The sequence below is a fragment of the Lampris incognitus genome, chromosome 6 (genome assembly GCF_029633865.1).
Source record: "Lampris incognitus isolate fLamInc1 chromosome 6, fLamInc1.hap2, whole genome shotgun sequence".
In the NCBI taxonomy this organism is placed as follows: Eukaryota; Metazoa; Chordata; class Actinopteri; order Lampriformes; family Lampridae; genus Lampris; species Lampris incognitus.
This window is the reverse complement of record NC_079216.1, coordinates 38445487-38473201: the sequence shown is the minus strand read 5'-3', so window position 1 is coordinate 38473201 and position 27715 is coordinate 38445487. Positions and strand designations below refer to the sequence as shown.

The window sequence follows — 27715 nt, the reverse complement described above, 5'->3', positions numbered from 1 at the left end:
GAAAATGAGGAAATATTGGCAAGATTTGTGTGTGTGTGTATGTGAGATTATATGAAGTAGACCAAGCTGTCACTTGGAGCGCAAACAACAACCTTCTGCTTAATACAGCCAAAATAGGCATGGTGGCGCAGTGGTTAGCGCTATCGCCGCTCAGCAAGAAGGTCCTAGGTTCGAACCCCATGGGTTGTCCAAACTTTGGGGGGGGGATCATCCCAGGTCCTTTTTGTGTGGAGTTTGCATAATCTCCCTGTGTCTGTGTGGGTTTTCTCTGGGTGCTCCGGTTTCCCCCACCATCAAAAACATGCATGTTAGGGTTAATACTCTGGTCTGTGCCCCGACCGAGGCATGGCAAGATGAACTGGAGTTGGTCCCTGGGCGCTGCACGGCAGCTGCCCACTGCTCCAAGCTACACAGCTGGGATGGGTTAAATGCAGAGGAAGAATTTCCCCACGGGGATAAATAAAGTAATAATAAAAAAAAAATTTAAACCCAAGAACTCATTATTGACTTCCAATGCATGCCAAATCCCAAAACACCCATACAAATGAACGGAGACCCCATCACCACCACCGACTCTTCTAAATCCCTTGGAACATACATCAGCAATAACCTGAAGTGGAAAATTAACAGAATACATCATTGCAAAAGCTCAACAACGACTTTACTTTCCAAGGCAGCTTAAAAAAATACCCGATCAAACATCAACTGCTCATTCTGTTTTACTCAGCCATTATCGAGTCCAGCATAACATCTTCTTTTACAGTATGGTATGGTGGCACGGACAGTCAAACACGGAAAAAACTGCAGTGGATTGTCAACAAGGCATCCAAAATCACAGGCACCCCACTCACCTCAGCTGAATCTCTACATACTAACCAGACTGTAAAGCGAGCAAAGAAGATCATCTCTGACCCCTCACATCCTGTTCATCACCTCTTCAAGCTCCTTCTCTCAGGGAGGTGCTACAGGTCACTGTCCACTAAGACTAAATGCTTCACAAACACACACCATTGGCACAAATACCACCATTCACCTAATTGTTATGCATGACATGTTTGTTTCTGCCATTGTGTACTGTATTGTTCGTGATAATATGTGGAGTGTATGTTGTTGTCCATGTATGTATAGTGCTGCAGAGTTTAATGCATAACGAAAATAAATTCGACTGGCCTTGGTCGTGTGGCTAATAAAATAATCTAATCTAAACTAAATATAGTCTTGTTATAAATAACCCAGCCACTGAGGATGCACAAATCAGTGCATTCTTAGTGCCGGTCCCAAGCCCAGATAAATGGGGAGGGTTGCGTCAGGAAAGGCATCTGGCGTAAAATCTTTGCCAAATCAAATATGCGAATCATAATAAGATTTACATACCAGATCGGTTGAGGCCCAGGTTACCAACGACCGCCACCAGTACTGTTGGCCAGCAGGGTGCCGGTGGAAACTATGCTACTGTTGGGCGAAGGAGAAGGAGAGGGGGAAGGCATGTCCCGAGGCAGCGGGAAAGGAGGAAGGGTAGGAGTGCAGAGGTGAGAGTTGGAATGTTGAATGTTGGCACTATGACTGGTAAAGGGAGAGAACTGGCTGATATGATAGCTGGCTGATATGATGGAAAGAAAAAAGGTAGGTATACTGTGTGTGCAAGAGACCAGGTGGAATGGGAGTAAAGCCAGGAGCATCGGAGGTGGGTTCATACTTTTCTACCATGGTGCAAATGGGAGGAGAAATGGGGTAGGGGTAATACTGAAGGAAGAGTATGTCAAGAGTGTGCTGGAGGTGAAGAGAGTGTCAGACAGAGTGATGAGTATGAAGCTGGAAATCGAAAATGTATTGATGAATGTTATGAGCGCATATGCCCCGCAAGTTGGGTGTGAGATGGAAGAGAAAGAAGCATTCTGGAGTGAGTTGGATGACATGGTCGAGTGTACCCAAGGAGGAGAGAGGTGATTGGAGCAGACTTCAATGGGCATGTTTGTGAAGGGAACAGAGGTGATGAGGAGGTGATGGGTAGGTATGGTGTCAAGCAAAGAAACATGGAAGGACAGATGGTGGTGGATTTTGTGAAAAGGATGGAAATGGCTGTGGTGAATACATATTTCAAGAAGAGGGAGGAACACAGGGTGACGTATAAGAGTGGGGGAAAGTGCACACAGGTAGACTACATCTTATGTAGAAGGCGCCATCTAAAAGGGATTGGAGACTGCAAGGTGGTGACAGGGGGGAACGTAGCTAGGCAGCATCGGATGGTGGTCTGTAGGATTACTTTGGAGACCAAGAAGAGGAAGCGAGTGAAGACACAGCCGAAGATCAAATGGTGGAAGTTGAAGAAGGAAGACTGTTGTGTGGAGTTCAGGGAGGAGTTAAGCCAGGCACTGGGTGGTAGTGAAGAGTTGCCAGATGGCTGAGCAACCACTGCAGAAACAGTGAGGGAGATAGATAGGAACGTACTTGGTGTGTCATCAGGACAGAGGAAGGAAGACAAGGAGACTTGGTGGTGGAATGAGGAAGTACAGCAAAGTATACAGAGGAAGAGGTTGGCAAAGAAGAAGTGGGAGAGTCAGAGAGATGAACCAAGTAGACAGGAGTACAATGAGATGCAGCGTAAAGTGACAGAGAGGTGGCAAAGGTAAAGGAAAAGGCGTATGGTGAGTTGTATGACAGGTTAGACACTAAGGAAGGAGAAAAGGACTTGTACCGATTGGCTAGACAGAGGGACAGAGCTAGGAAGGATGTGTAGCAGGTTAGGGCGATCAAGGATACAGATGTAAATGTGCTGACAAGTGAGGAAAGTGTATTGAGAAGGTGGAAGGAGTACTTTGAGGGGCTGATGAATGAAAAAATGAGAGACAGAGAAGGATGGATGACGTGGGGATAGTGAATCAGGAAGTTCGGTGGATTAGCAAGGAGGAAGTGAGGGCAGCTATGAAGAGGATGAAGAGTGGAAAGGCAGTTGGTCCTGATGATATACCTGTGGAGACACGGTGATGTTTAGGAGTGATGGCAGTGGAGTTTTTAACTAGATTGTTTCACACAATCTTAGAAAGTGAGAGGATGCCTGAGGTGTCACCAGCCACTTATTTTTGCCTTGTGATGACCCCTCTGCTCCACTAGGTGTGCCTGTGGTTTTGTGTTCTTCTTTGTCTTGCAGGATCTTGGGAGGGGCGGAGGCTCGTCATCTTGCTCAAGAGCTGAGTACGGACTACCACGTTTATTTTGTTGTTCTTTATCATTTTTTTTTAAATAAATGTGCTTGGGCAAAACTGCAAACTCGTCTGGTCTCCCATCTTTGTCGCAGCCTATGAGCCAGGCTGGGACATATCCCGTATTGGCGTGATGTCAGGTCAGCTGTAGCGTAAGTAAGCTGGGCGCCTCGTTTTGAGAATGAGTTGCACAGTCTGTTGTTGGGAGACATTGACAAGTGTGGTAAGTGGTTGTTTGGTGTTTTGAGTTAATGTAGGCAGCTATACTGGGTAAGGAGCCGCTGATTTGTTCTGAGGAGTGTGTGTTTGTGTCGCCACGCTGGTTATGCTGGTGTTTTTGTGGCATTGAGTTCTGTCAGTCCTGTGCACGCCATAGTAAATTGCTGTTGTTCTGTCCCTGGTTAGGTTTAAGAGCAGGTTCCCTTTGGAATTCGTTTGGGGGATTGTTAGTGTGGTGAGAACGTGGTTGGAGCAGTTGTCTCGAGGGCACGTCCAAAGCTGCAGGTGGGTCGCCATTTTATGGCTGTTTCACTGGGCTTTTGGGTTTAAGTGCATAAGTACCCACCACAAATAGCAACTGAAGACTAAAGGGGAGCTTAGTTAGACTCTGGATAGGCAGGTAGAGGGACGGTGCTGCGGTGATAATTTTGGGCTGTGCGTTGGGGCTGTGTGAGCTCGGTGTGCTGCGGGTAGGATTTGTAACCTGTTTTGTTGCATCGGCAGTTTCGGCGTGGTTTGGGCAGGTAAATTGTGTTTAAGTCATGGCTAGTGTGGATGATTTTTTTGAGAGCTCCGTCGGAGTTTTTGGAGCACCGTTCGCAGGAGCATTTGTTGAAAATCGCCGAGCATTATAAATCGGAAGTCGTTAATAAGAGAATGAAGGAGAATGTTAAAGCTATTATTAAAGCAAACTTGACTGAACAGGGAGTCATTACACCCAAGTTGTATGCTGTTGGTCCTGGGCTGGAAACTTTCACTGCGCCTGGCCCTGGTGAGGCTGGTTTAACTTTCGAGCAGAGGAAAGAGCTGTTTCTGTTACAAACTGAGAGTGTGAGAGAGCGTGCTCAAACTGAGAGAGAGCGTGCTCAAATTGAGAAGGAAAAACTGGCTGTCAAGAAGTTGACGAGGGAGGCAGAAATTAAAAGACTTGAGGTGGAGGAGCGGAGGTTAAGTTCGAGTGCATCTGTTACCGGTGCGGGCCATGCCTCTTCTCCTGTTCCTGGTAGATCTAACAGCCTTTGACAATGTTAAATTTGTTTTTTGTTCACCCCCTGTTCTTGCAGCTCCATGCATGGACAGGCCCTTCAGGCTGCATGTGGATGCAAGTGATGTAGGAGCAGGTGCTGTCCTGTTTCAATGTGATGGCAGTGGTGTGGAACATCCCGTGAGTTTCTACTCGAAGAAATTTAACTCTTTTCAGTTAAATTATTCTGTTATCGAGGAGGAGACGCTTGCACTTATTTGGGCACTACAACATTTTGAAGTCTATGTTGACTCTGGTTCTGTCCCTCTGATGGTCTACACAGACCATAACCCAATAACCTTTTTGCATTCTCTATGCTGCCCAAACCGTAGGTTGATGCGGTGGATTTTGCTTTTGCAGCCTTATTGTTTGGATATCCGCCACATTAAAGGTTCTGAAAATATTGTGAAAGATGCTTTGTCAAGAGCACCCTGCTCTTAAGTTGTACTGTACTGTTTAATGTGTAACCTCTCTGGCCTTCTATCTCTGTTTGTCACTCATAAATGCTTCTGCAGGCGCCGGAGTTGCTGTGTTGCAGGGTGCAGTTGGTTGGCTGGGGGAGACTATTTAAGAACCAGTCTGTGTAGAACATGTATATGGTTAAGAGTAGTTAAGCTATAAAGATATGCCTATTCACTATTTTGATTTTTGAAGTAGCTGTGGTCTGACGGCTTCCTGGTGGGAATCCCATTTTTATGGAGGGGGAGTGTGACGACCCCTCCGCTCCACTAGTTGCGCCTGTGGCTTTGTGTTCTTCTTTGTCTTGCAGGATCTTGGAGGGGCGGAGGCTCGTCATTTTGCTCATGAGCTGAGTACGGCCTACCAGGTTTATTTCATTGTTCTTTATTGGGTTTTTTTTTAACTCAATGTGCTTGGGCAAAATTGCAAACTCATCTGGTATCCCATCTTTGTCTCAGCCTACGAGCCGGGCTGTGACAGCCTGACAGTACGGAGTTTCGCCAGGGGGACGTAGCGAATGGGAGAATCATGCCATTCCCCCCAGTTCCCCCTCCCCCCTGAACAGGGGCCCCGACCGACCAGGGGAGGTGCTAGTGAAGCAACCAGGACACATACCCACATCCGGCTTCCCACACGCAGATATGGCCAGTTGTGCCTGTACGGATGCTCAACCAAGCAACGGAATAGACCGTTATGCTACCCGGATGCCCTTGTCAATATTTCTTAAGTAGATTTTAGTCAAGAGCTTCTTTCAAATCCAGGGGCCTAATATGCAGATTTGTTCTTGAACATCATCTACTTGAATGCATGCACACTTAGTTTCTAAGAGAACTTGAGCATTATTTATAAAAAGGCTTTGGCCCTTTGAATTAACAAATGTATATCACACATATCTCCAATCTCTAAATCACAAATGAGGTCAAACTTAAACAAATATGTGTCTGTATGTCACCCATACTTGGCATTTTATGTAAAAATGAATGGTGTATGAAATCATAAACTAAAATAATAAATAGTCCTAACATTTTTTGCTAAACATACTGACAGCTACTGCTTTATGTAAAACCTTTTGCCTGTCAGCTTCTCTCTAACAACTGAATACAGCTAGATTGTTTGGCTTAATTTTCATCCTTACCCACTCAAGGTTATCATTCAACTTGTCCAGCAACCTTTTGCAATAAGGTGTTGTGGTAGTCTTTGTAGCTATATTATCTACATAAGCTCGCGTCATAGCCTCTCCCCACACTATCTACTTGATGCCTTAATGATTACCTCCACTGCCACGATAAAAATGTAGTGGGGAAATAAAATAGGAAAGAAATAGCATTCCAGGGCACACTGGATGGCCTGTTGTCACATATTTGATAAATGACCAAGATAAAACCCACAACAAACAACAAACTATTACTAAGGTTGAAACAGGATTAACTACTGATTATGAAACATTATAACAAGCATTAAATCAGATTTTATCTAATATTATTAACAACATTAGGCTTTCCCTCAAGTTTTTCAGTTCAAAGTTGGTCTTTACAGAGCAAGATGAGAAGGCAACCTTTAGCCACTCACCACAAAGCACATCAGCTGAGTTACCATTGGGTTTCACAGTACACTACTATAATATCCTGACTGGATATGTCACATCAAAATGCATGGTGCAAATGAACTTACTGATGACTTAATGAACACGACCACTCATAAAAAATTCCAAATGTCATACTGTTGCTGACATCATGGCAAGCAATACCTTTCAGCATAATGATGTAAACACCTGCACCACTGCACTCGTCAGATACAATAAAAGTGAGCTTTCATAATATTCTCATTGAGGTGGTTTAGATTTCAGCAGCCATGGCTTGCTCTTAATACACTATGAAAAGGTTATTGTTGCGCAGTGTACACATGGACATGGCAGACCAATATTTAGGGATTGGCCAAATTAAGTAGATTAGTTAATATCATGTGTATTGTAGTTATTATTATTATGGACAACCCTCCCTTCCGTTTTTCATTACAATGGAATGCATTTAAAGTTTTTGTTTGTTCACACACAAATGGTGGTGTGTTATAATGACGTATATCCAATTAATTCAGCTAAAGAATAAAATAATCCTTCAAATTCACATTGACTGCCAACTCTAAACCCGACTAGCAGATCACTACATCCACATTCTACTGGCATTAAATTAGCCCCATGCTTCATCTGGATCCTTAATATAAGATATCCTAATAAATAAGAGTAAAAGCCTTAAGATTTAAGGAGATGCTGACACAAAAAAATGTGGCATTAACAAAGATTACAATCTTTATGGCCTAACATTTAAAGCACCTACACAAACCAGTTTTGACAATTTAATACCGTTTTGATTGAAAATTCTAATTGGATTTTAAAGTAGAAATCAATTTAATCCAACTAAGTAATGAAAAAAAAGTGGTTAAATGTAGATATTACTTATGAAGCAGGGTATTAAACCATTTGACTGTAAGTGACCTGACAGTAAGAACAGTAAAAATCTATGTACAGCAAAATTAAAAAGCTATGATTGAGGAGACTGACTACAAGGATAATTCATTGATGAGCATTTACTGACAGGTAGTGATAGATTGTCTTTCTTGACATCAACACAATCACAGTGTTAAAACATTTGAAGAGAAAGCAAGGCTTTGTGTTTTTTACTACTAACTGGCTAAACAAATATGGACACGTTGAACAGACGTTCAGAGGTGTCAGTCATCCCAATATCACCACCATGACTCGGAACTCTGAAAACAAATAAATGCATGTCTTTGACTGGAAAACAAGTAAAAATGATGAGGGATTTCCCAAGTTATTTATAAAGTGTAGAATATACAATTTACACTGAGAAATAGCCTGTTTTTCCATCACATAGCATAATTCCGCAGGACCAATCTATAATTTGTCAATGAAAGGGTTGTTTATGGACAAGACTCTCCAATCGCCACCAATCTGGGAGAACCAGACTTCCTAGACTTTCCATGGAGTGTCCCATGCTGCCCACATACAGGCAAACCCTGCATGCCCACACACAAACACTAAGAATGCAAGGTGTAAAACACACCTCAGCTTGATGCAAATCTACCAACCAGAACACAGACTATCTGTTAACTTGGGGGAAACTGGCCAAGCCAACTCAATAAAACAAACCCACAGACACTAAACTACTGCATATATCTGCAAAAAACATGGCAGGCAGCCTGCAAACCACTTTGTTTGCACTTCTATGAGACATATCGTCATAAGCAGTACATTATAAATAGGATGGGACATACTATGCGTGATGAAAGACAAAATGTTAAAGAATTTTACGAGTAAGAATCTAAGCTCATGTGCTATTCCAGGTTAGCCATGTACTGCTGGTGCCTCACCATGCTATTCAATGCATCAAGTGTCTAAAAGTGCTTTTCTATTGTCTCTGTCAACATCCTTCTAACTACAGATTTAAGACTTCAGCTGCAGTTATTCTCAGGTTTATATTAACTTTTCCTATAGGCCACCACCAGCTGTTCAATCAGTGACTGCCGATGTATTCAGGAAACAAGACAAGCAGATGTTTCAGTATAGATGATAGCCTTTGGCTGAAATGTCTGCTTGTCTGTCTGCTTTCAGTAAAGGAGAAACAGCAAATGCATTTGATCCAATAAACTATGCCATTGCTTGCAGCCTCCAACTGAAGAGATACATTGGAATAACAGAGCTAACCTGCATGGTTGTCAAATGATCCATGTTACCCCAACTACTGTAAGGACACCGTGTCTTGATTGGTATGGGGACTTGTATTGTCTGATGTATGCTCAATTTCCAGAATGAAGTTCCAACGGCATGTTCTAGTGTGACTAGTTGTGTCACAAACATTTGTTTATCTCACGCTTGACACCATGAATGCTCAAGGATGCATACAATTAAATAACCAGATAAACAACCTTGAACCTGCCAAGAAAAACTCCAGTGGCAATGGATTTAGCCCATCGCCAGTTCCTGATGTATTTGTCTATTGGCCCAACCCTACTACAAATACTAACACAACCTTTGAAATAAGGAAAATAAAGGAATTACTATTTAAATCAGGAGGAACTTAGAGGGTGGACTCCTACCTCCGAGGAGGGTGTTGTTGCCGTTCTTTCCGCCTGCCTTCCCTTGGGTTGGGGGGCTTCCCAGGTTCTCGCGGGCCCAAGGGTCTTCCCCCTACCCCACCTCCTCCCTCCCTGGTGTTGATAGGAGGCTTGGCCCCTTCTAACAGGGGTTTGGGAGGCTTACCCTGCTGTCCACCAGGCAGAGGAGGAGTGGGAACCTTTTTTATGGGGGGCTTGTCCCTACGAGGAGGGGGCATGGCACCAGGCTTCAGCAGCACACTTAGGGAGGGAAAAGGAATTCCTTGTTTTGTCGAGCATGCAAGCATTAACAGGCAGGCATTCAAACTAGCATGACAATAGCTCATGTATGGATTCAGTTAATGTTGAGCTACAAAAAGCACAATGCAATGTGGTTAAGGTACAAGGTTATTCTTCAAGTTGTGGGCTGTAAATCCATGTTAAGTATCTTTATCTGGGATGGTTATAGGGCTGCACGATAAATTGCTTCAGTATCATCACAGCAATGTGTGCATGTGCAACAGTTATATCGCAGAACGTGCGATATGAAGTAAGGTAAATTAACTCAAACACCTCATGCTACAACTTTTTGCTGCTTGATACAAAAGGAAAACTCGCACAGTTCTTGTTTTCCATTACTTATGTATAAGAGAAGTCTGTCTGATATAACATCATTTACTTTGATTTAATACTTAGAACTTTGTCCTTTTTCGCTCCGTTTGGATAAATGACACATCGGCGTGTTCGTCTGGTTCTCGGCTAGTGATGTGTGGATTGCAGTTATATCGGCGGGCACCATGGTTAATCCGTGGATTGGACAGGCTGAGTCATACAAATTAACATTCTGACTAATAGTGGATGGGTTGCGGGTGGGTGAATTAATACATAATTAATGAGGAAAATATTAATTACATCCTCTAAAATTTGAAGATATTTTAAGCTTCATTTTTCATCAGGCACAAATTAGCTGACTAGACTCTCATTGTGCCAATTGCGGCGTCCATTTTTCTTAGTTAGCAATGGAGGCAAAAACTGATCCGAGAGAAAATTAAAAAAGGAGAATAAAAAAAAAAAGAAAAAGGACATAAAAGTTCCGTATGGAAGCGATGTAGTGAAATACTTAACCACGACAAGTCAAGTGCTGGGTATGTCATATGCAACAGTTGCGCAGCACTGTATGCATATGATAGCCACAAAAATACCTCAAAAGTGGTGTAATGCGTTGCCATATCATCACAATTACATATATCCCACCGAGAAATAACTAATGTGTGATTGGGTGTGGGTTTCTAAATTGGAGAAAATATTTCGGGTGGGTGGCGGGTGGATCATTTTTGCATACATGCAGATTCGGAAGACGTCAGAGCTGATCCATGCATAACTATTCCTGGCCATCGCTCCGTGTCGTCTTTCTGGCTCCATCTCCTCCTCTTCCCATACAAATCGCGAAAAAAGGCACTGCTTACTTTTTGCAATTTGCCAATGTCCAACAACTATTTCCAACAGCAATTTGCCAATTTCCAACAATTTCCTTCAAAATCACCACAATCATTCTAAAATGATTTTTCCCCCTCCATATAGAGCTATTCAAGTACTCTGGTGAAAATTCCTGTATTATTTCATATCGCAATATATATCATAGGAAAAAAAATATCGCAATGTGAGTTTTTTCTAATATCGTGCAGCCCTAGATGCTTACATTGTACTTGGTGCTAACAACGCATGTGTGAGAAGAAGTATTGATGTAAACAGACACCTGTGAATATAGCTGTAATTATAGCAGCCTGATGGATATTTGGATGAATGTGCTTAATTTTACCCTTTAGCTAGTGCAGGAGGCAGTTCTGTTTTGTTCTTAGCATTTCTTGGTGCTGCTGGGCTTGGGGAGGGGGAGGTGGAGAATGATCGTGATCTGAAAATAAAAGGGGGGAGGGAAGAGAGAGAGAGATTTTAAAATGGTTTACTTAAATTCTCTTTGAAGACAATTTCATGACAGTTCCTGCAGAGATTTTGTGAGGCCAAGTTATCAGTGCCAACAGTTTTTCACTAGAAATCAATGGAAACACACACAGATATGCATGCACAAACATAAACACACACAGGCACCTTGAACGACTACCACTGAAGGAGCTGCGCTGGGAGGAGTGGCTGGAGTAGGAGCTGAATGAAGAGGAGCGTGAGTGTGAACGAGAGCGAGATGACCCAGAGCCCGTGTAGGAGGAAGACCGAGACGAGGATCTGCAAAACAGACAGACAGACACACGAATCCGTGCACAAAACAGAAAATGTTTTTAGATTTGCCAAAATCAAACCCTTTCGGGTGTGTAGACACTGAACTATATTGAACTGACAGCGTTATCACGTTACTGGCTCTGCAAAGACATTTATTTGTGGCATACGTGTTATTACAGTCGTAATGACACGAGTACCATGAAAAGGCAGGGGATCAATTCTGATTCTCGGCTGAGTGTTTAGATGGAACACATTGTCTAGAGATGTGCAAGGGTCTTCAAAGAAAAAAAAAAACAGGAAACACGGTCTACATTGATAAAAACAAACATATTGTTATATGTAACAAACAAACATATTGTTATATGACAAGCTGGCAGCGTAATACCAAGCGGTGGCATACACCTTAGATCCCCTTGGTAGATACCCTGTGGGACACACTGTAGATCAACCACCCCGCCCCCAAAAAAAAATTTTTTTAAAAGGGAGAAACAAACAACAACCCAGAAACAAAAACAGAAAAGCATATAAAATCATCTTTTCTAAGAATTTTGTACTTCTGGAAATTTGTGGAACTGGAAAAAACGATTTCAATACTGTGAATTTGCAGATAGCTTGATTATAAAAACGAGCCCAAACCTGGAAGAGTTTGACAGAGAAACAGAGGAGCCAGACGGCCGGTGTCGCCTGCGACCACGCTGTGGAGAGCCCACTCCGAGTCGTCTCCTGGGGGATTTGGACCGGCGCCACGGGTCTTTCCACTCATCTGGCCGCCTCATCACTGGTACTACCTCTTTCTTAGAGGGGGGCTCCATCGGCCTGCTGAAGGTGAGAGGATCAGCAACAGGACACAGAAAGGGGTCAGGGTGGAGGTGGCAAGAAAGAGGGACATACGATGGGGACAGCAAATTTGAAGGAATTGAGAGAGGTTATCAAAGCTGACGTGGCGGTAGTGAAGGAGCAAATATTAGCAGAGTTACGTTCTTCTGTATCAGTCCTCCAAACTACTGTCTCTGCACATGTCAAAAAAATTTAGGACATTGAAAAATCTCTGACAAATGTGGACGGGAGAGTCACAGAGCTTGAAATGTCCCATATGGCTCTAAAGGCAGAGAAGGCCAAACCACAGACCAAGCTGGATATTTTAGAAAACTTCTCGAGGAGGAACAACATTAGGGTGATTGGGCTAGAGGAGAAAATCGAAGGAAACCACCCCTCTGCCTTCCTGGAAAGGTTCCTGACCTAATTTTCCGGGGGGGGGGGGGGCAGCTTTACTCGACCGCCTGTAGTGGACCGCACTCATCGGACCCTGAGACTGCCACTGTCGACAGGTCCTCTGCGGGCTACGGTGGTTCGTATGCATTATTACCAGTTTAAGGAGCAGATCCTGCGGATGTCATGGGAGAGAGGACAGCTACCTTATCGAGGAAAAAAAGATCAGTTTCTAATCCGATCTCAGTGCTGATTTATTACACATGAGAGCTGCATTCCTCCTGGTGAAGAAACTACTTCGGGAGGCAGGAGTGAAATATTCCCTTCTACATACAGCAAAACTGCGGCTCATTTTCATTGGGACAAAGCATATATTTGAAACACCGATGGAGGCGGCTGCTTTTGTTAAGACCAAGATTCTATATTCCGGGAAAAGCCTGAAGACGATGGTATGTTGTATTAAACCAGTTGGTGATATTACTGCTAAGTAGGATCGGTTACCTGCCTCACATTTCCTTTATACTTAACGGTATAAGATCAGAGTATCTGCTTTTTGTTCTTTTATTTGACTTACCTATTGTTGGTTATTGTTTGCCTGATGGCGTATGTCAGGACAGAATGTCGTAAAATGCCAAAATTTAAGCTAAGAGTAAACAATGACATAGGAAACAAGCATGGCACAAAGAGAGCTAAGGTGCACATGTTGTAAATTGGCGATGCACCTTTTTTGCACACATGCTTTCTGGGGTTTTGACACACTCGGTTGGGGTAAGTGCAGGGGTGGGAGGCATCCTCTCGATCTCTTGTTTTTTTTTGTTTTTTTTTTGTCTCTCTCTTTATTGTTTTTATCTCCTTTCTTCCAAGTTCCCCTTTTGTCATTTATCGCTGTTAATGACACTCATTCATTTTATTGTAACGCTTTCCTTGTACTTAATAGTATTCTGTACCCTGGTATAATGCTCTGTATTTTACAATGCAACCTAGGAAGTCATGAGCATGGTTAGGAATAGTGGTAGAGAGGTCAATTTTATTTCTTGAAATGAGAAATCTCTAAATCAGTCTGTGAAGAGGAATAAAGTACTGGCACATCTAGATCAACTGGGGGGCAGGAGCAGCCTTCCTTCAAGAGATACACTTACGTAGGGCAGATGTTTTAAGAATCCAGAGGAGCTGGGTAGGAAAAGTATTTCATTCGAAGTCTGATTCTAAGGCCAGAGGAACAGCTATTCTTGTACAAAAAAGTATTTATTTTGAAAGTGACAAAATAATTGCAGAACCAAATGGCAGATTTGTTAGTGTCACAGGCCAGCTTTTCAATAAGCGGTTTGTCCTTGCCAGTGTATACACGCCCAACTATGATGACTGTGCTTTTATTAGTTCCTTTTTTCTTCTATTCCTGATTATTAATAATCATCATCTGGTTATTGGGGGTGACTTCAACTGTGTCCTCTGCCCCAGATTCGACAGGTCTTCATCCAAACCTGCACCCCTAAATAAAATGGCTACAGCCATTAATAATTTCATTAAACAACATGGAATGGTAGAGCTGTAGTGTTTACATTTCCCTACAGGTCGGGCTTTTTCCTTCTTTTCCCCTGTTCACCATACTTTCTCGAGAACTGACTACTTAATTCTAGATGCAAAACTTCTATCTTCTTTTAGTCCTCCCACCTATCATGTATGTACCCGCCCCATACAAAACATGGCACCTGAACCCTCTCCTTTCTAATGGTACTTTTTTGAAATACAGCCAAACATAAATATCAATTTTTATAGAGACCAATGCATCTCCGGAAATATCCCATAGCACCAGATGGGAGGTGCTAAAAGCATACTTTTATTATATTTTGTTATATTTCGATTTGATTTAAAAAATTTTACTGCTCACTTTTAAGGCTTTAAATGGTATTGCTTCTTTATACATTTGTGATTTATTGACTTGGTATGTCCCCCCTTGACCATTAAGGTCTGTAGATGGAGCCCTGCTAGTTATTCCCAGGACTTGGTTGGTTACAAAGGGTGATCGGGCTTTTGCTGTTAGAGCCCCCACACTATGGAACTCTCTTCCTGCAGAGCTAAGATGAACTAAGTCTCTAGCTTCTTTTAAATCTCGTCTTAAAACTTTTCTTTTTATGAAAGCTTTTACAACAAATGTTTGATAAATGTTTTTATTTTTACTCTTATTTGATCTTACTCTTACTCCTACCTTGTCTGGTTTTATCTGTCTTTTTATTTTTTGTGAAGCACTTTGTAACATTGTTTTAGAAAGGTGCTATATAAATAAAATTATTTATTATTATTATTACTTATGTGGACAAATTATTGGCTATGCGTCAAATACCAAAAAAAAAAAAGTAGCCAAATTAAAAGGGCTCACAGCTGAAATTTCACAACTAGACAGCCAATATGCCTTGACTCCTTCCTGAGAATTATACCAAAGGCGAATTCGTCTGCAGACAGAATTTGATTTGGCCTCTACCTCAACAGGAGAACATTCATCTTCAGCTGCTTCTCCGGGGTCGGGTGGCGGTGGCAGCAAGCTAAGTAGGGCACTCCAGATGACCCTCTTCCCAGCAACACCCTCCAGCTCTTCCTGGGGGATCCCAAGGCGTTCTCAGGCCAGATTGGACATGTAGTCCCTCCAGCGAGTTCTGGGTCTACCCCAGGGTCTCCTCCCAGTTGGCAGTGCCTGGAAAACCTCCAAAGGAAGGCGCCCAGGAGGCATCCTAATCAAATGTTTGAACTGGCTCCTTTCGATGCGAAGGAGCAGCAGCTCTACTCCTAGCTCCCTCCGGATGTCCGAGTTCCTCACCATATCGCTAATCCAGACACCCTACGAAGGAAACTTATTTCAGCCGCTTGTATCTGCGATCGAACCCTTTCAGTCACTACCCAAAGCTCATGACCATAGATGAGTATTGGAATGAAGATTGACTGGTAAATTGAGAGCTTTGCCTTCTGGCTCAGCTCCCTCTTCACCACAACGGTCTGGTACAATGTTCGCATTACTGCTGATGCTGCACCAATCCACCTGTCAATCTCCAACTCCATCCTACCCTCACTCATGAACAAGACCCCGAGATACTTGAACTCCTTCACTTGAGGCAACAACTCATCCCCAACCCGGAGGGAGCAATCCCCCATTTTCCAGTGGAGAAACATGGACTCAGACTTGGAGGTGCTGACTCTCATCTCGACCATTTCACACTCAGCTGCAAACTTCACGCCAAATATCCCCGCCTCGGGCTCTATGACCACAGACTACAAGGGGGTTAACGATGCCTTTGCAGCGTTCTATGCTAATTTATATTCATCTGAATATGACAATGATGTTTCTAAATCAGAGTCTTTTTTTGAGAATTTAATTTTACCAACCCTTAATGACTCTCAGAAAGGTGATCTTGATAACCCCTTGATGTTGAAGCAGGTCTCAGAATCAGAATCAGAATCTATCAAAAGTATGCAGTCTGGTAAATCCCCAGGACCAGATGGATTCCCAGTGGAATTTTTTAAGAAATCTACAAAGGAGTTATCTCCATTATTATTGCCCGTTTATTGAATCCTTTTCAAATGGGAATCTCCCCGAAACCCTGAATCAGGCCTCTATGTGTCTCCTGCATAAAAAGGGCAAGGACCCTCTACTGTGTGAATCGTATAGACCAATTTCTTTCCTAAACATGGATTATAAAGTCCTTGCTAGGCGGCTTGAGAATGTTCTTCCTGATCTGGTACTGCCTGACCAAACCGGCTTTATTAGAAACAGGCATTCCTACTTTAATATTCGTATGCTCTTTGATATTATCTACACTCACACTCGGTAATGTTCCTGAGCTTGTGATATCCTTAGACGCCGAGAAGGCTTTTGATCGGGTGGAGTGGGAACATTCATTTAGGACTATAAGAAATTTTGGATTTGGTAATGACTATATATCATGGGTTAAACTATTATATGCATGCCCCTTAGCTTCTGTCCATACGAATGACTTACATTTAAGATATTTCCCATTACATAGATCCACCAGACAGGGCTGCCCTATCAGTCCCCTGCTCTTCATGCTTGCCATCGAGCCACTTGCTGCTTCTTTATGTCAGTGCCAGGCCTTAAAAGGGATAACCCCAGGAAATACCATGCATAAATTATCTCTTTATGCAGATGACCTCCTTTTATATGTTGCCAAACCATCATCTTCACTACCACATGCCCAGTCTATTTTGGAACAATTTGGAAGGTTCTCAGGTTACAAGTTGAACTTAGATAAAAGTGAACTTTATCATGTAAACCCAGTGACCCTCAATATCCCAGATACAGCATTTCCATTTAAGACAGTGACATCTCACTTTACATATCTCGGTGTGGTGGTACCTCGCTCCTTTCATGTTATTTAAATTAAATTTCACACCTCTGATCGAGCAGTGCAAGCAGGATATACACCGCTGGCGCTCCTTAGCTCTATCACTAGCTGGCCGGATTAACCTAATTAAGATAAATATTTTTCCTAGATTTCTCCATTTGTTTTAAAGTATTCCGATTTTTATTCCTAAAAAAAAACAAAAAAAACTTTTTAAATCACTGGACCAAATCCTCACTGGATTTATATGGGACAACAAAACCCCATGTATTCATAAGTCATTTCTACAAAGGCTGAAAATGTTAGGAGGTATGGCCACACCTCACTTTCTTCACTATTATTGGGGTAGCAATATCAAAAACATTATGATGTGGGTCAGGGATGGTGCAGAAGCTCCAGTTTGGGTAAAATTGGAATCTTTTAAATTGAAAGTCCTGTCCTTAATCTCGGCCCCTTTACCATTTAGTGTTGGCTCTTTTGAAAATCGTGTAGTTAACCATACATTAAAGATGTGGGTACAGTTTTGCAAACATTTTGGGTTGCAAAACGCTTCACTTCGGGCTCCTATTTTTGCATATCATCTTTTCACCCCCTCTGTGTCAGACCTGGCTTTTCGGGCCTGGCATGAGAATGGCATTAGAGTTGTTAAAGATTTATATATAAATGGGGTATTTGCATCATTTGAACAATTGTCAGAAAAGTATGCCCTGCCACGCTCCCATCTTTTTCGGCACCTTCAGATTAGGTACTTCGTACAAAAAGGCTACCGCCCTTTCCCAGAGCAACCTCCAAGTACCCCCTTAGATGCTCTTGATCCCACCTGTGATCGATGTAAGAATACCACTGTACACTGGTTGCACATATTTTGGTCATGCTCAAGCCTTCACACTTTTTGGGAAAAGGTCTTTGAATCCCTTAGTGACATGTATAATATGACAATTTTACCTCAGCCCATTATTGCCCTGTTTGGATTTAGGCCAGAGGATGCAGTGTGGTCGACTGAAATGTGCAATGTGGTTGCCTTTACTACTCTTGTTAGCTCGACGTCTCATCCTCTTCAATTGGAAGACAGCAGTGCCACCATCCCATAAACGATGGCTTAAAGAGATTATGTTTTACCTGAAGCCTGAAAAAATCAAATTTACATTGAAGGGGAATGCAAATAAATTTGAAAGCGTCTGGAGGTCTTTTCTTACCTACTATGATAACCTAACCCAAATAACAGACTGGGAAAGTTCATAACCTAATTATTTCTTGGTTGGAGCAGAACTGTAGCAGTCTAATTAAGAACTAGTTTAAAAGATAAAAATGAGTGTATTTAAAAAAAAATTTTTTTTCTCCCTTTTCTGTGTTTATGTAGATGAGGTTGTTGTATATCTGTCGTATATTTGTTTGTACTTGATGTCATTTTGGAGGATGTTGGGGGGGGGGTTTGGAGATATAATGTTAGGGAGCAGGGGAGGGATGGGGATAATACTGGATTTATTTCATATGTTGATTCCATGATTTGTAAAATGCAAAATCCAATAAATATAAGTTAAAAAAAAAAAACAAGGTACAGAGATTTAAAGTGAAAAGTCAGGGATGGCAGAACATCTATTCATGATCTATTTTCAGCGCTGCATGTTTTCTTCCAAACTTAACGCCACAATAACACCACTGTTGTTTTCTGATTTACAGATAACATACCGATGCTTTACATTCCTCTTACTACACTTTGTTGGGGTAGAGTGCTTTTTGTTTATCATTTAGTTTCCATGGCTTTTCTGTGGGTCTGCCAAGTGCTGTTTTTGCTAAAGGTTTACTGAATTTAAAGCTCTATTACTATTACAGGGCATGATCTTTTTTTTGTTATATCATGTCTTAGGGATGGGAATCTCGTTACGATTCGATTCTGATTCAGAGGGCTACGATGTGATTATAAAATGATTATTGATGCATCTTGATGCATCAACATTTTTGATTTCATTTTTTGGGATTTTTTCCCCCTTTTTCTCCCCAATTGCACTTGGCCAATTGACCTTTTGCAAAGTCCCCCCCCCCTTAGTTACTGTTGCTATGCCCATCAAGCTTTCAGAACCATCCAGGAAGTAGCCGAAAAACCCCAAAACATGAAGGAAGAAATCAGCGCATTCCCAGAGAAAATAAGTGATGTATTTTGGAGTAATTCATCCTTAATATCATCCCATGAAAGGCAGAAGAGGTTACGGTATGCAGGGATGCAGGGCTCATGCTTTAGCGGGGGTGTTTGCAGTTTTACTCATTTTGAAGTTTTTGATCGGACCGTGACTAACGTTAACTGTTCATTCATTCGCACTTCTAATGTAACCATGGTAACGTAACATTACACTGTAAACTTCCGCTAATTGGGACAATCTATGGCTCGGAGTGTAGGTCAAAATGTACAATGCTAGGCTATATGCAGTTCAGAAGTGATGGTTAAAATGCTTAGTGCCTATACAGATCACACTGTAGGCTACGTTAAGATTGACAGTTAGGCTACCATTCAAAACTGTAGAAAAATCACGGAACGCACTAAAAACTGGGGAAATCGCGGACATGGCAAAAAATGGTGAGAATCACGGATCCGTGACACCCGCGACTTCCGTGACAAACACCCAGCCTTAGTAATGATCCATAATTAAAATAAACAGATGAATTACTTCAGCTATCTTTTATTAATACAGTAACAAATAGTAGAGATGTGTCAAGTGGAAGGTCACATTTCCCAGCATTGCAAAGAACCAACAAGAAGAGAAACAAAAGTGTGCCTGTAGCAGCATCCTTGTTGTAAATTAACATGGGCTTCAGCAGGACTTCAGCAATCACTTGATAACGTAAAAAGCTGCCCCCATTCACAAATAAATAATAAAGACTTCAACTGAAATCCTCCTGTTACGGGCAATGAGCACAGAATCCCTCAGACAAAAAAAACAAAACAAAACATTTTGCTGTATATTAAAATCAAGACAGCTTTCATACAAAAACAACATAGAATTCTGTACCAGCTCTCATACACAACTAACGCTTTCTGTGGAATATATGGTAAAACAATAAATGGACGAAATACAAATAACAGGCCACATAGTCCATGGGCCAGACGATATTTCGGTACACTCAAGGTGGCAAAACTTACTTATAATTTTTGAAAGGATCCATGTCTGTACATGATATTTTGGTATGATAACCATTCCTGAGTGGCAGCTGTATCACAGTTATCAGCTCATGAAGTTAACCACCCGCTAAACTAAATTGCATTTTAGACGCTGGTGCATATCCTGGTTTAGCCTCATGGTCAGGACATTTTTCAATGTTCTATAATATTGTCTTTGGTATCATTTTAAAGGGGATCTCCTTAGCTTTCATTCAAGCCCTGTTGTGGATATTTCTCACAAATATAGAGGTCACTTGAGCTCTTCAACCCGTCAATAACACACATCTTTCTGCAATTTTCGCCTAAACTATATACTTTCTTTTAGCCCTGTGGCATCTAGGAATATCAGGGATACAAAACACAAAAACTGGAATACTCACAGGACTGTAAAGATTCAGAAAATGTATAATATACCCATACTATTTCATTGTGTGAGGTGATTGTGAGCCTTAAATGAGAACTAGACCAAAGCCAGTTAGGTCACAAACTGGTCTCTATACATTTGTTTAAATACACAATCAAAATACATGATAAAAAGGAATACCATAGTGAGGTAATGAACTATTTTAATATTTTAAACAACATTGACATTTACATATACTTAGTCAATGATACATGTAATCCCATATCATTAGTGGGTATATGTAATGGTAATGGGTAGGGTAATGGGTATATGTGAATATGGTTACATTATTGTTATCAAGCTCTGGGTAACCAAGTCCAGAATCAACATCCTGTGCATCAATAGACTACTACCACAGTAATACCATCAGAATCATCACACTGTCATTCATCAAACTGCTCGTTTCTCTCATCATCTGACTCCCCAAGTTCAAAGTCCAGTTCTGGACCATCCTGCTGTTTTTGGTTACTGCAGGTCTGTAACCTGCACATGTCTGTGCATGGAAGTCCATTTGACAGGCACATGCAGCTTGGCATTTTGCATGAATGCACACACTTGCATGTTAGCATTTCCAAGACCACATCTGGTGCAGGTGGGGAGCGCATCCAGTAAATGGCCAGCTTGCCTTCATCGTCTGTCCATCCATACTCAGTAGGGCTTGGCACCACAGGGTTAGCCTGCAGACAGCACTTCCATATTGCTGCCTGATAGTTGGCTCGTTGAACATGCATAAAGAGACAGTCTCTACATGGTGGCAGCTGGCTGGACTCAACCTCTCCCCTTTTGGTGCAGAAGAGCTGGTAACGCAGTTTGTTCACCTCAGCAGTGCTGCTATTAGCAACATACATCCGACAGGTGAACTGCTCAATTTTCTGGAACAGCTCATCACTCACATTCCATGTCTGTCCCAGTTGACTAAAAGTCTCTTGGCGGGAAGTGTGCTTTCTCACTATCTTCAGGGCATTCAGCTTCCCTCGACCAGCGAATGCACTGACAGTGTCGCAGTCACAGATGCTGTCTCCAAGTGAACTTGCCAGTTTGGTGATGTCGACAAACCGTGTGCGGTTCTGAGTCCCACACTTCTGGTAGATGGGACAGGTGATGTCCTTCTGGAAGCCAAGACAAAGCACCATGACATCAGTGTCCTCAGCTGTGATGATAACTGACTTTGAGCCCGCATGCAGGAGCAGACGGGTGTCAGCTTCTTCATGTGTGGAGTGCAGTTCTGCTGCTTCCTCACACCCATCTTCTGTCAACTTGTAGCAGGTTTCCTCACAGGTCATGTACAACACCTTGCCATGCAGCATAGCTCTGTATCGTGGGAGTTTCCACTCTTCCACCAGAAACTTGATGAGACTGGTCTTGTTGGAGGAACTGCACAGAAATTTTCTCCACTGCTGGACGTGGTGTCCCCCTGCAAGATTCTTGTACTGGAGAGTGATGTCTCCACCCCGGTTCAGTCGTTCAGCATCTTTGATCGAAGTCTGGTGATAGACATCAAAAACAACATCAATCCTCCCACTCTGTGCTCCCTCATGGAGGACCTGGGTCAAGGCTGACTCTGCCACCTGTGCAAAGGTTTTGTTGTTGCCATTCATTTTTTGGACCAGGCTCATCCCATTAATGATGGAAGTAGATGGGATTGGGATGTCTTCTGCAGGAGATACATTCTTTTCAAGCTCTCTGGCAAGTGCAGCCTTGTTTGTTTTTCGTAAGGACCCATCAGCATTTGCCAGTGCCCATGGTAGTGGGCCCAATGGGTAGGCAAGGACATCCTTCAGATTCACCTTCCTGCTTTCAGCCACCAGGATCATGTGACTGAAAAGGTTTCTATCTGCCTTCAGAACCACATCCTGTGCTTTCTTTCCATGAGCTTGTTTTGTGCTGACATTGGAGAATGTTTTCAGACTTTGCTTGGTCATCTTGTCGTGGAATTTCACAGGTGGTGGGTCTGCATCTAACCTTGTTTGCTGGAATGCTTGGTAGGCCTCTTCTCCTTTCTCAAGAGCTCTCAAGAGATCTATGGTCACATCAGGTGGAGCCATGTTGCCAGTGGAGAGGCTAACCAAATCAATCTCATCAGGGGACATAGGATTGAGCCAGTTATTCTCCATAAGGTCCATGAGAGACTGGACATCTGCTTCATCTCTCTTGATCCTTGGACTCTGTAGATCTGGATGAGACCATTTGCACCTGCCTTGACCTGTCAGGTCTCTCAGCTGTCTGAGGTACATGCTTCTATACTCAGCTGTGAGATAATATTTGGTCACAGCTCCTGGCTTCAAGCTGAATCCCTTTGTCCCTCCAGCTGTTTGGGTGTCTTTGTTCACCGTTTCTTCTATAGCTTGGTCAACAGGGATTCGGCCAAAGGGATTGGTGGAGCCCAGTTGGACTGAGAAGCCTCCTTCCATGAATTCTGTGTACACATCTGGGTGTGTGATGGGCAGCTCAGACATCTGGGCGTAGTAGTAGGGGAGGTAGCGTGCATAATTCATCCTGTCATAAGCAAAGCACCATGGGATCATTGCTCGAATGCTAGCCAAGTGTAGCATCCAGTCTCCCTCTCTGGATGCTCGGATGAGCCCCAACAAGATTTCAACCATGTCCAAATAGGACATCCAGAAGTTCGAGAGGCTGCCGTTTCCACCTCTAAGGAACTCACGGTAGACTTCAAATAGATCCATGATGCGTGTACAAGAGCTGATCTCGAGGACCTCCTTCAAAGCATGTTGTGAGACTTCTTTCCCAAGGCTGTCAATGGTCTTCAGTGTCTCATTCAGGTGAACCATGTCATTCCTGTGAGTTTCTTCCAACCAGGACAGGAAACCATTCAAGGTCAGTCGCATGAGAGCCTCATACAGGAGCTTGTGTAGTCGCACTGCCCTGTTGTACTTGCGGCCATCCATAACACCAGCAATTGAGCCTTCTGCAATCATGCCAGACTCAATGCAGAGGTCCTTGAGTCCAGCATCTTGGAAACGCTTTCCTATTATTGCCAGCAGTGTGCAGATGGTGTGGAATACCCCAAGCCTAATGATGATATCATGGAACTTGTCATGGTGTTTCCATGTGATCTCGACAGCCTTCGCATACAGGGCTTGGTCAAAGACACAGACAATCTTCCTCAGGCCTAAGCACTGCATGATGCTCAGTGACTGGTTAAGCACCTCGTTGACAGTAGACATTTGTGTTGCTGGAGCATTGATAGTAGGCAGATAGCCTGTATTGTCGGGGATGACCGTCATCTCTCCTCGAGTCAGGATGTTGAAGCCTGTCCAGCTGCTGACTGACTGTTCTTCTTGTTGTGACATGCGTGCTAGGACCCAAAGAAGGTTTTTCTCTCTGGCAAGCTTAGTATTGGCTGCAGTATCGGCATCTGACTTTTTGCTTTGTGGTGGCCCTACCCGTTGTCCAGCATTGTAAGTTGGTAACATTGGTGGGGGTCCATCAATGCTTCTCTTCTTTGTTTTGGGAACAGTGGGCATGGGTTGGACAGGGAGTGGGTTGACTGGCTTTGCTTGCACAGCAATCCCATTGACTCTGTGAGATGTTCCCTCACCACTGACAGTTTCTTCAAGACGGTCGATATTGTCCCAGGCTAAAGTTGTGAATATGCCAGGATGGATGTTAGCTGGAAGGGCAATGCCACTCCCTGATGATGAGAGTTTCTGGAGACACAGGGCAGTGTTGATCTCTTCCATCTGTGAATAGGACACACTGTGACCAAGTCGGTTGAGGATGTTTATCAACTCTACATTTCCTGTCAACGATCTGACACTGAATGGCAGAACAATGTGCTTGGAAGGCTTGGTATTTCCACATGTTACTGCATATACTATGTCATGGCCAAATGACTGCAGAAGGCACTGCACTCTCTGGGATGCATGATCAGGATCATTTGAGCCTGTGAGTAGAGAGTACAGGAAGATAATGAGCGACTCTGGAATGGTAGGACATTCTGCTTCTGGTTTGACTTCAGGCGGCCAGGTTTGAGGAACATCTTGACTTTTAATGTCTGCTCTCAATTTGATGGCTGCTTTGGCTATAACATCTTGTGCACTGACACTTTTCAGGGTCTGCAGCTCCCTTTTGAGAGACTGATTTTCTTTGGCAAGTTCCCTCATGGACAAGTTATCAGGATAGAGGAGGAATTTTCCTTTCTCATCAGGGAATATCTGCAAGGCTCCAGCAAACTCACTCTCCAGGTTTCGCCTTATGTGCTTCTTGGTTGATTCCTTGACTTGGGTAATGCCTTGGGAGTTCATTGAAGCTACCAGTCTAGAAGAGAGATCAGTCATTGTCATCACTTGAGGATTGCCAAAAAGCTCCATCCTGATGAAGAGGAACAGCTCATTGTATGCCTTATTCACAGCAGCTTCATACTGGGCTGCAGCATCATCATCTTCATTGCTGGCAACCTCTCCTTTGGAAATCTCTTCTTTGGTGTAAAGTCTATAGCATGACCTGTGGTAGTGCCCTTCAGCAGCTACAAGGTCTCTACTCACAATAGCAAGGATTCTGCTGTCCCTTTTCTTTGTGGCTGCACTCCTGATCTTTGCATCAGCTCGCAGTTCTTGACACTGCACCAGTACTTCTCTCGTATTCTGTCTCTTGGAATATTTGCTGTTTTTCTGACAAAATATGCACTCTGCATCATAAGTCCTAGATGCACTTGGAGCATGTCGAGCTACTCTCTTAGATTGTTTCTCTTCAGCAGAGACACAACTTTTCTTTTCTTTTGCAAGGAGGCCATCAAGAATTTGCTTCATAATGAAGATACTGCGACACTTTCTGTGGTAGTAGATTGCTGGAATCTGTCCCTCAGGAATGTCTTTTGCCAGTTTCAAAACTGGTGCATGATTTCGTATCTGAGCTGCCCTGAGCAGAGTTCTCCATGAGTCGACACTTTGTAGTGAAACCAGCTTATCTGTATCATCAGAACAGTGGATAATGCACTCCACCCGTGGGCGCTTTGGTATTGGGTAAAAACTTGCTTGTTCACCAGTGGCCATATTCAGTCAGTTTTCACCTGCCACATACAAACAAATACATGTAACTTAGGTGTATGAACACTACTAAAACAAAGTTTACTTTGCTTCACCAGCGTCATATTACCATTATTTATCTTACATAGCCACAAATAGATACATTACCTAGTTGCTATGCAACAGCTGTATTTTGTCCACATGAGGCCGCTAAAATCAACACAAGATGAAAGTTCCTCGTAGCCACTTTAACTAATCATATTAACATATACATTAAAAGAACATGCTAACATTATGGGAAATTAGCTTACAATCTTCTCCAGAGTGAGACAAGAAGATAGATACCAGTTTCCTCTATATGTGTTTAGTAGAAAGCTATCTGGCTGCACGTTAGCCTAGCTTAGCACAATGAATGGAAGTACACAGTACTGGTTATCCTTGGTTGTTGGCCAACTAAGAACTGTCCCAGAGTTTAAGCTAGGCTAATCAGTACCAGGGGTGTTGAAATGCTATATTTGTAAAAATCTGGGCAAATACACAATCGTGAGAGGCACAGAAACAGGTTTCCTGAAAGAAAAATGAAATAGCTGCTCATTTGGAAAGGTTATCATGTATTATCTTACTTCTGTTAGTGTACCAAATAAAATGGCACCAGTGAAGTTGTGTCACCTTGGGTGATATCGATATCTGGTCTGACCCATGGACTAACTGGCTTTGGTCTAGTTAGTTTCTTAGTAATAATGCCCTTCTAATTTAAGGTTCACAATCACCTCACACAATGAAATAGTATGGGTATATTATACATTTCCTGAATCTTTACAGTCCTGTGAGTATTCCAGTTTTTGTGTTTTGTGTCCCTGATATTCCTAGATGCCACAGGGCTAAAAGAAAGTATATAGTTTAGGCGAACATTGCAGAAAGATGTGTGTTATTGACGGGTTGAAGAGCTCAAGTGACCTCTATATTTGTGAGAAATATCCACAACAGGGCTTGAATGAAAGCTAAGAAGGTCCCCTTTAAAATGATACCAAAGACAATATTATAGAACATTGAAAAATGTCCTGACCATGAGGCTAAACCAGGATATGCACCAGCGTCTAAAATGCAATTTACTTTAGGGGGTGGTTAACTTCATGAGCTGATAACTGTGATACAGCTGCCACTCAGGAATGGTTATCATACCAAAATATCATCTACAGACATGGATCCTTTCAAAAATTATAAGTAAGTTTTGCCACCTTGAGTGTACCGAAATAGGAAATTTTGGGCTCTGGCCCATGGACTAACAATGAAATAACAGAAATGCCTGGAAGTGCAACATAGCAAATGTGCTTAGCAAGTGAATGTTGGCCAGAGGTTGCCAGTCGGATTGTATCCAACTTCGGTTGCTCACGCTCAGCCATCCTCACCAAAACTGAAGTAGCCTAGCTTAGAACGTAATCACGACGCACATGTTTTACGTCCATTACATTTCACCATCCAGTTGGTTCAGCGACAGCTGTAAGGAGTGTACAGCCCAGTCAAGAATTGAGCTTTAAATTTCCAATTATTGAGTTTTATGCTTTGAGACAATCTTTTATGAGAGAATCTCGATGGATCTAAGCATTGATTTTTTTCCCCATCCATTATCCAAACCACTTATCCTGCTTTCAGGTTTGCGGGGATGCTGGAGCCTATCCCAGCAGTCATTGGGCGGCAGGCGAGGAGACACCCTGGACAGGCCGCCAGGCCATCACAGGGCTGACACAATAAAACACCCACCCCTATATTTGATGGCGGGAGGAAACTGGAGCACCTGGCAGAAACCCACGCAGACACGGGGAGAACATGCAAACTCTACACAGAAAGGACCTGGGACCTCGAACCCAGGACCTACACGCTGTGAGGCAAAAATGCTAACCATTGGGCCATTGTGCTGCCCCCCCCCCTTTTTTTTAAGATAATGTACTTGACACAGAGGATCTACCAGTTCATGTGAAGAATATAACAGATAAAAGCATTTGATGCGTGTCACCTGGCCAGAAGGCTCAGGCCTGCAGGCAAATAGAATTGCATTTAGTTAAAAAGAGATAGGAGATTTTTGACAGCAGTGTGGTTACTTGATGATGACAGATGATCAGATCAGTACAACATGCCTGTTAATGCACAAAGGCAGGGGCCCTTTGTTGCTAAAGGCCAAAAAAATGGTTAGAAGTCAGTATCTTTGGTCATGTGATGCTCACAATTGGAAATTTTTCTGCATCTCTTTCATGTCAGAGATGAGTTCTTTTTATTGAAACACCAGAGCATATTACTACAACACCCATGTCATGAAAAGATGAGTCAACAGGTAACAAAGTGCCTGTGTAAAAGGGTTTTTAGATGACGTTAA

General features: G+C 42.8%; 1 protein-coding gene across 2 annotated transcripts in view; it reads right to left on the bottom strand.

The window, feature by feature from the left end:
* The window catches only part of zc3h18 (zinc finger CCCH-type containing 18), an 84292-nt gene that overhangs the window by 20416 nt on the left and 36161 nt on the right, over positions 1-27715 (bottom strand). For both annotated transcript variants that reach the window (XM_056281775.1, XM_056281776.1), the window contains exons 10-13: positions 11881-12063; positions 11119-11250; positions 10832-10924; positions 9016-9273 (exon numbers count right to left, since the gene is read on the bottom strand). In XM_056281775.1, coding sequence (XP_056137750.1) covers positions 9016-9273; positions 10832-10924; positions 11119-11250; positions 11881-12063 — 666 coding nt within the window. The remainder of the gene's footprint in view (positions 1-9015; positions 9274-10831; positions 10925-11118; positions 11251-11880; positions 12064-27715) is intronic.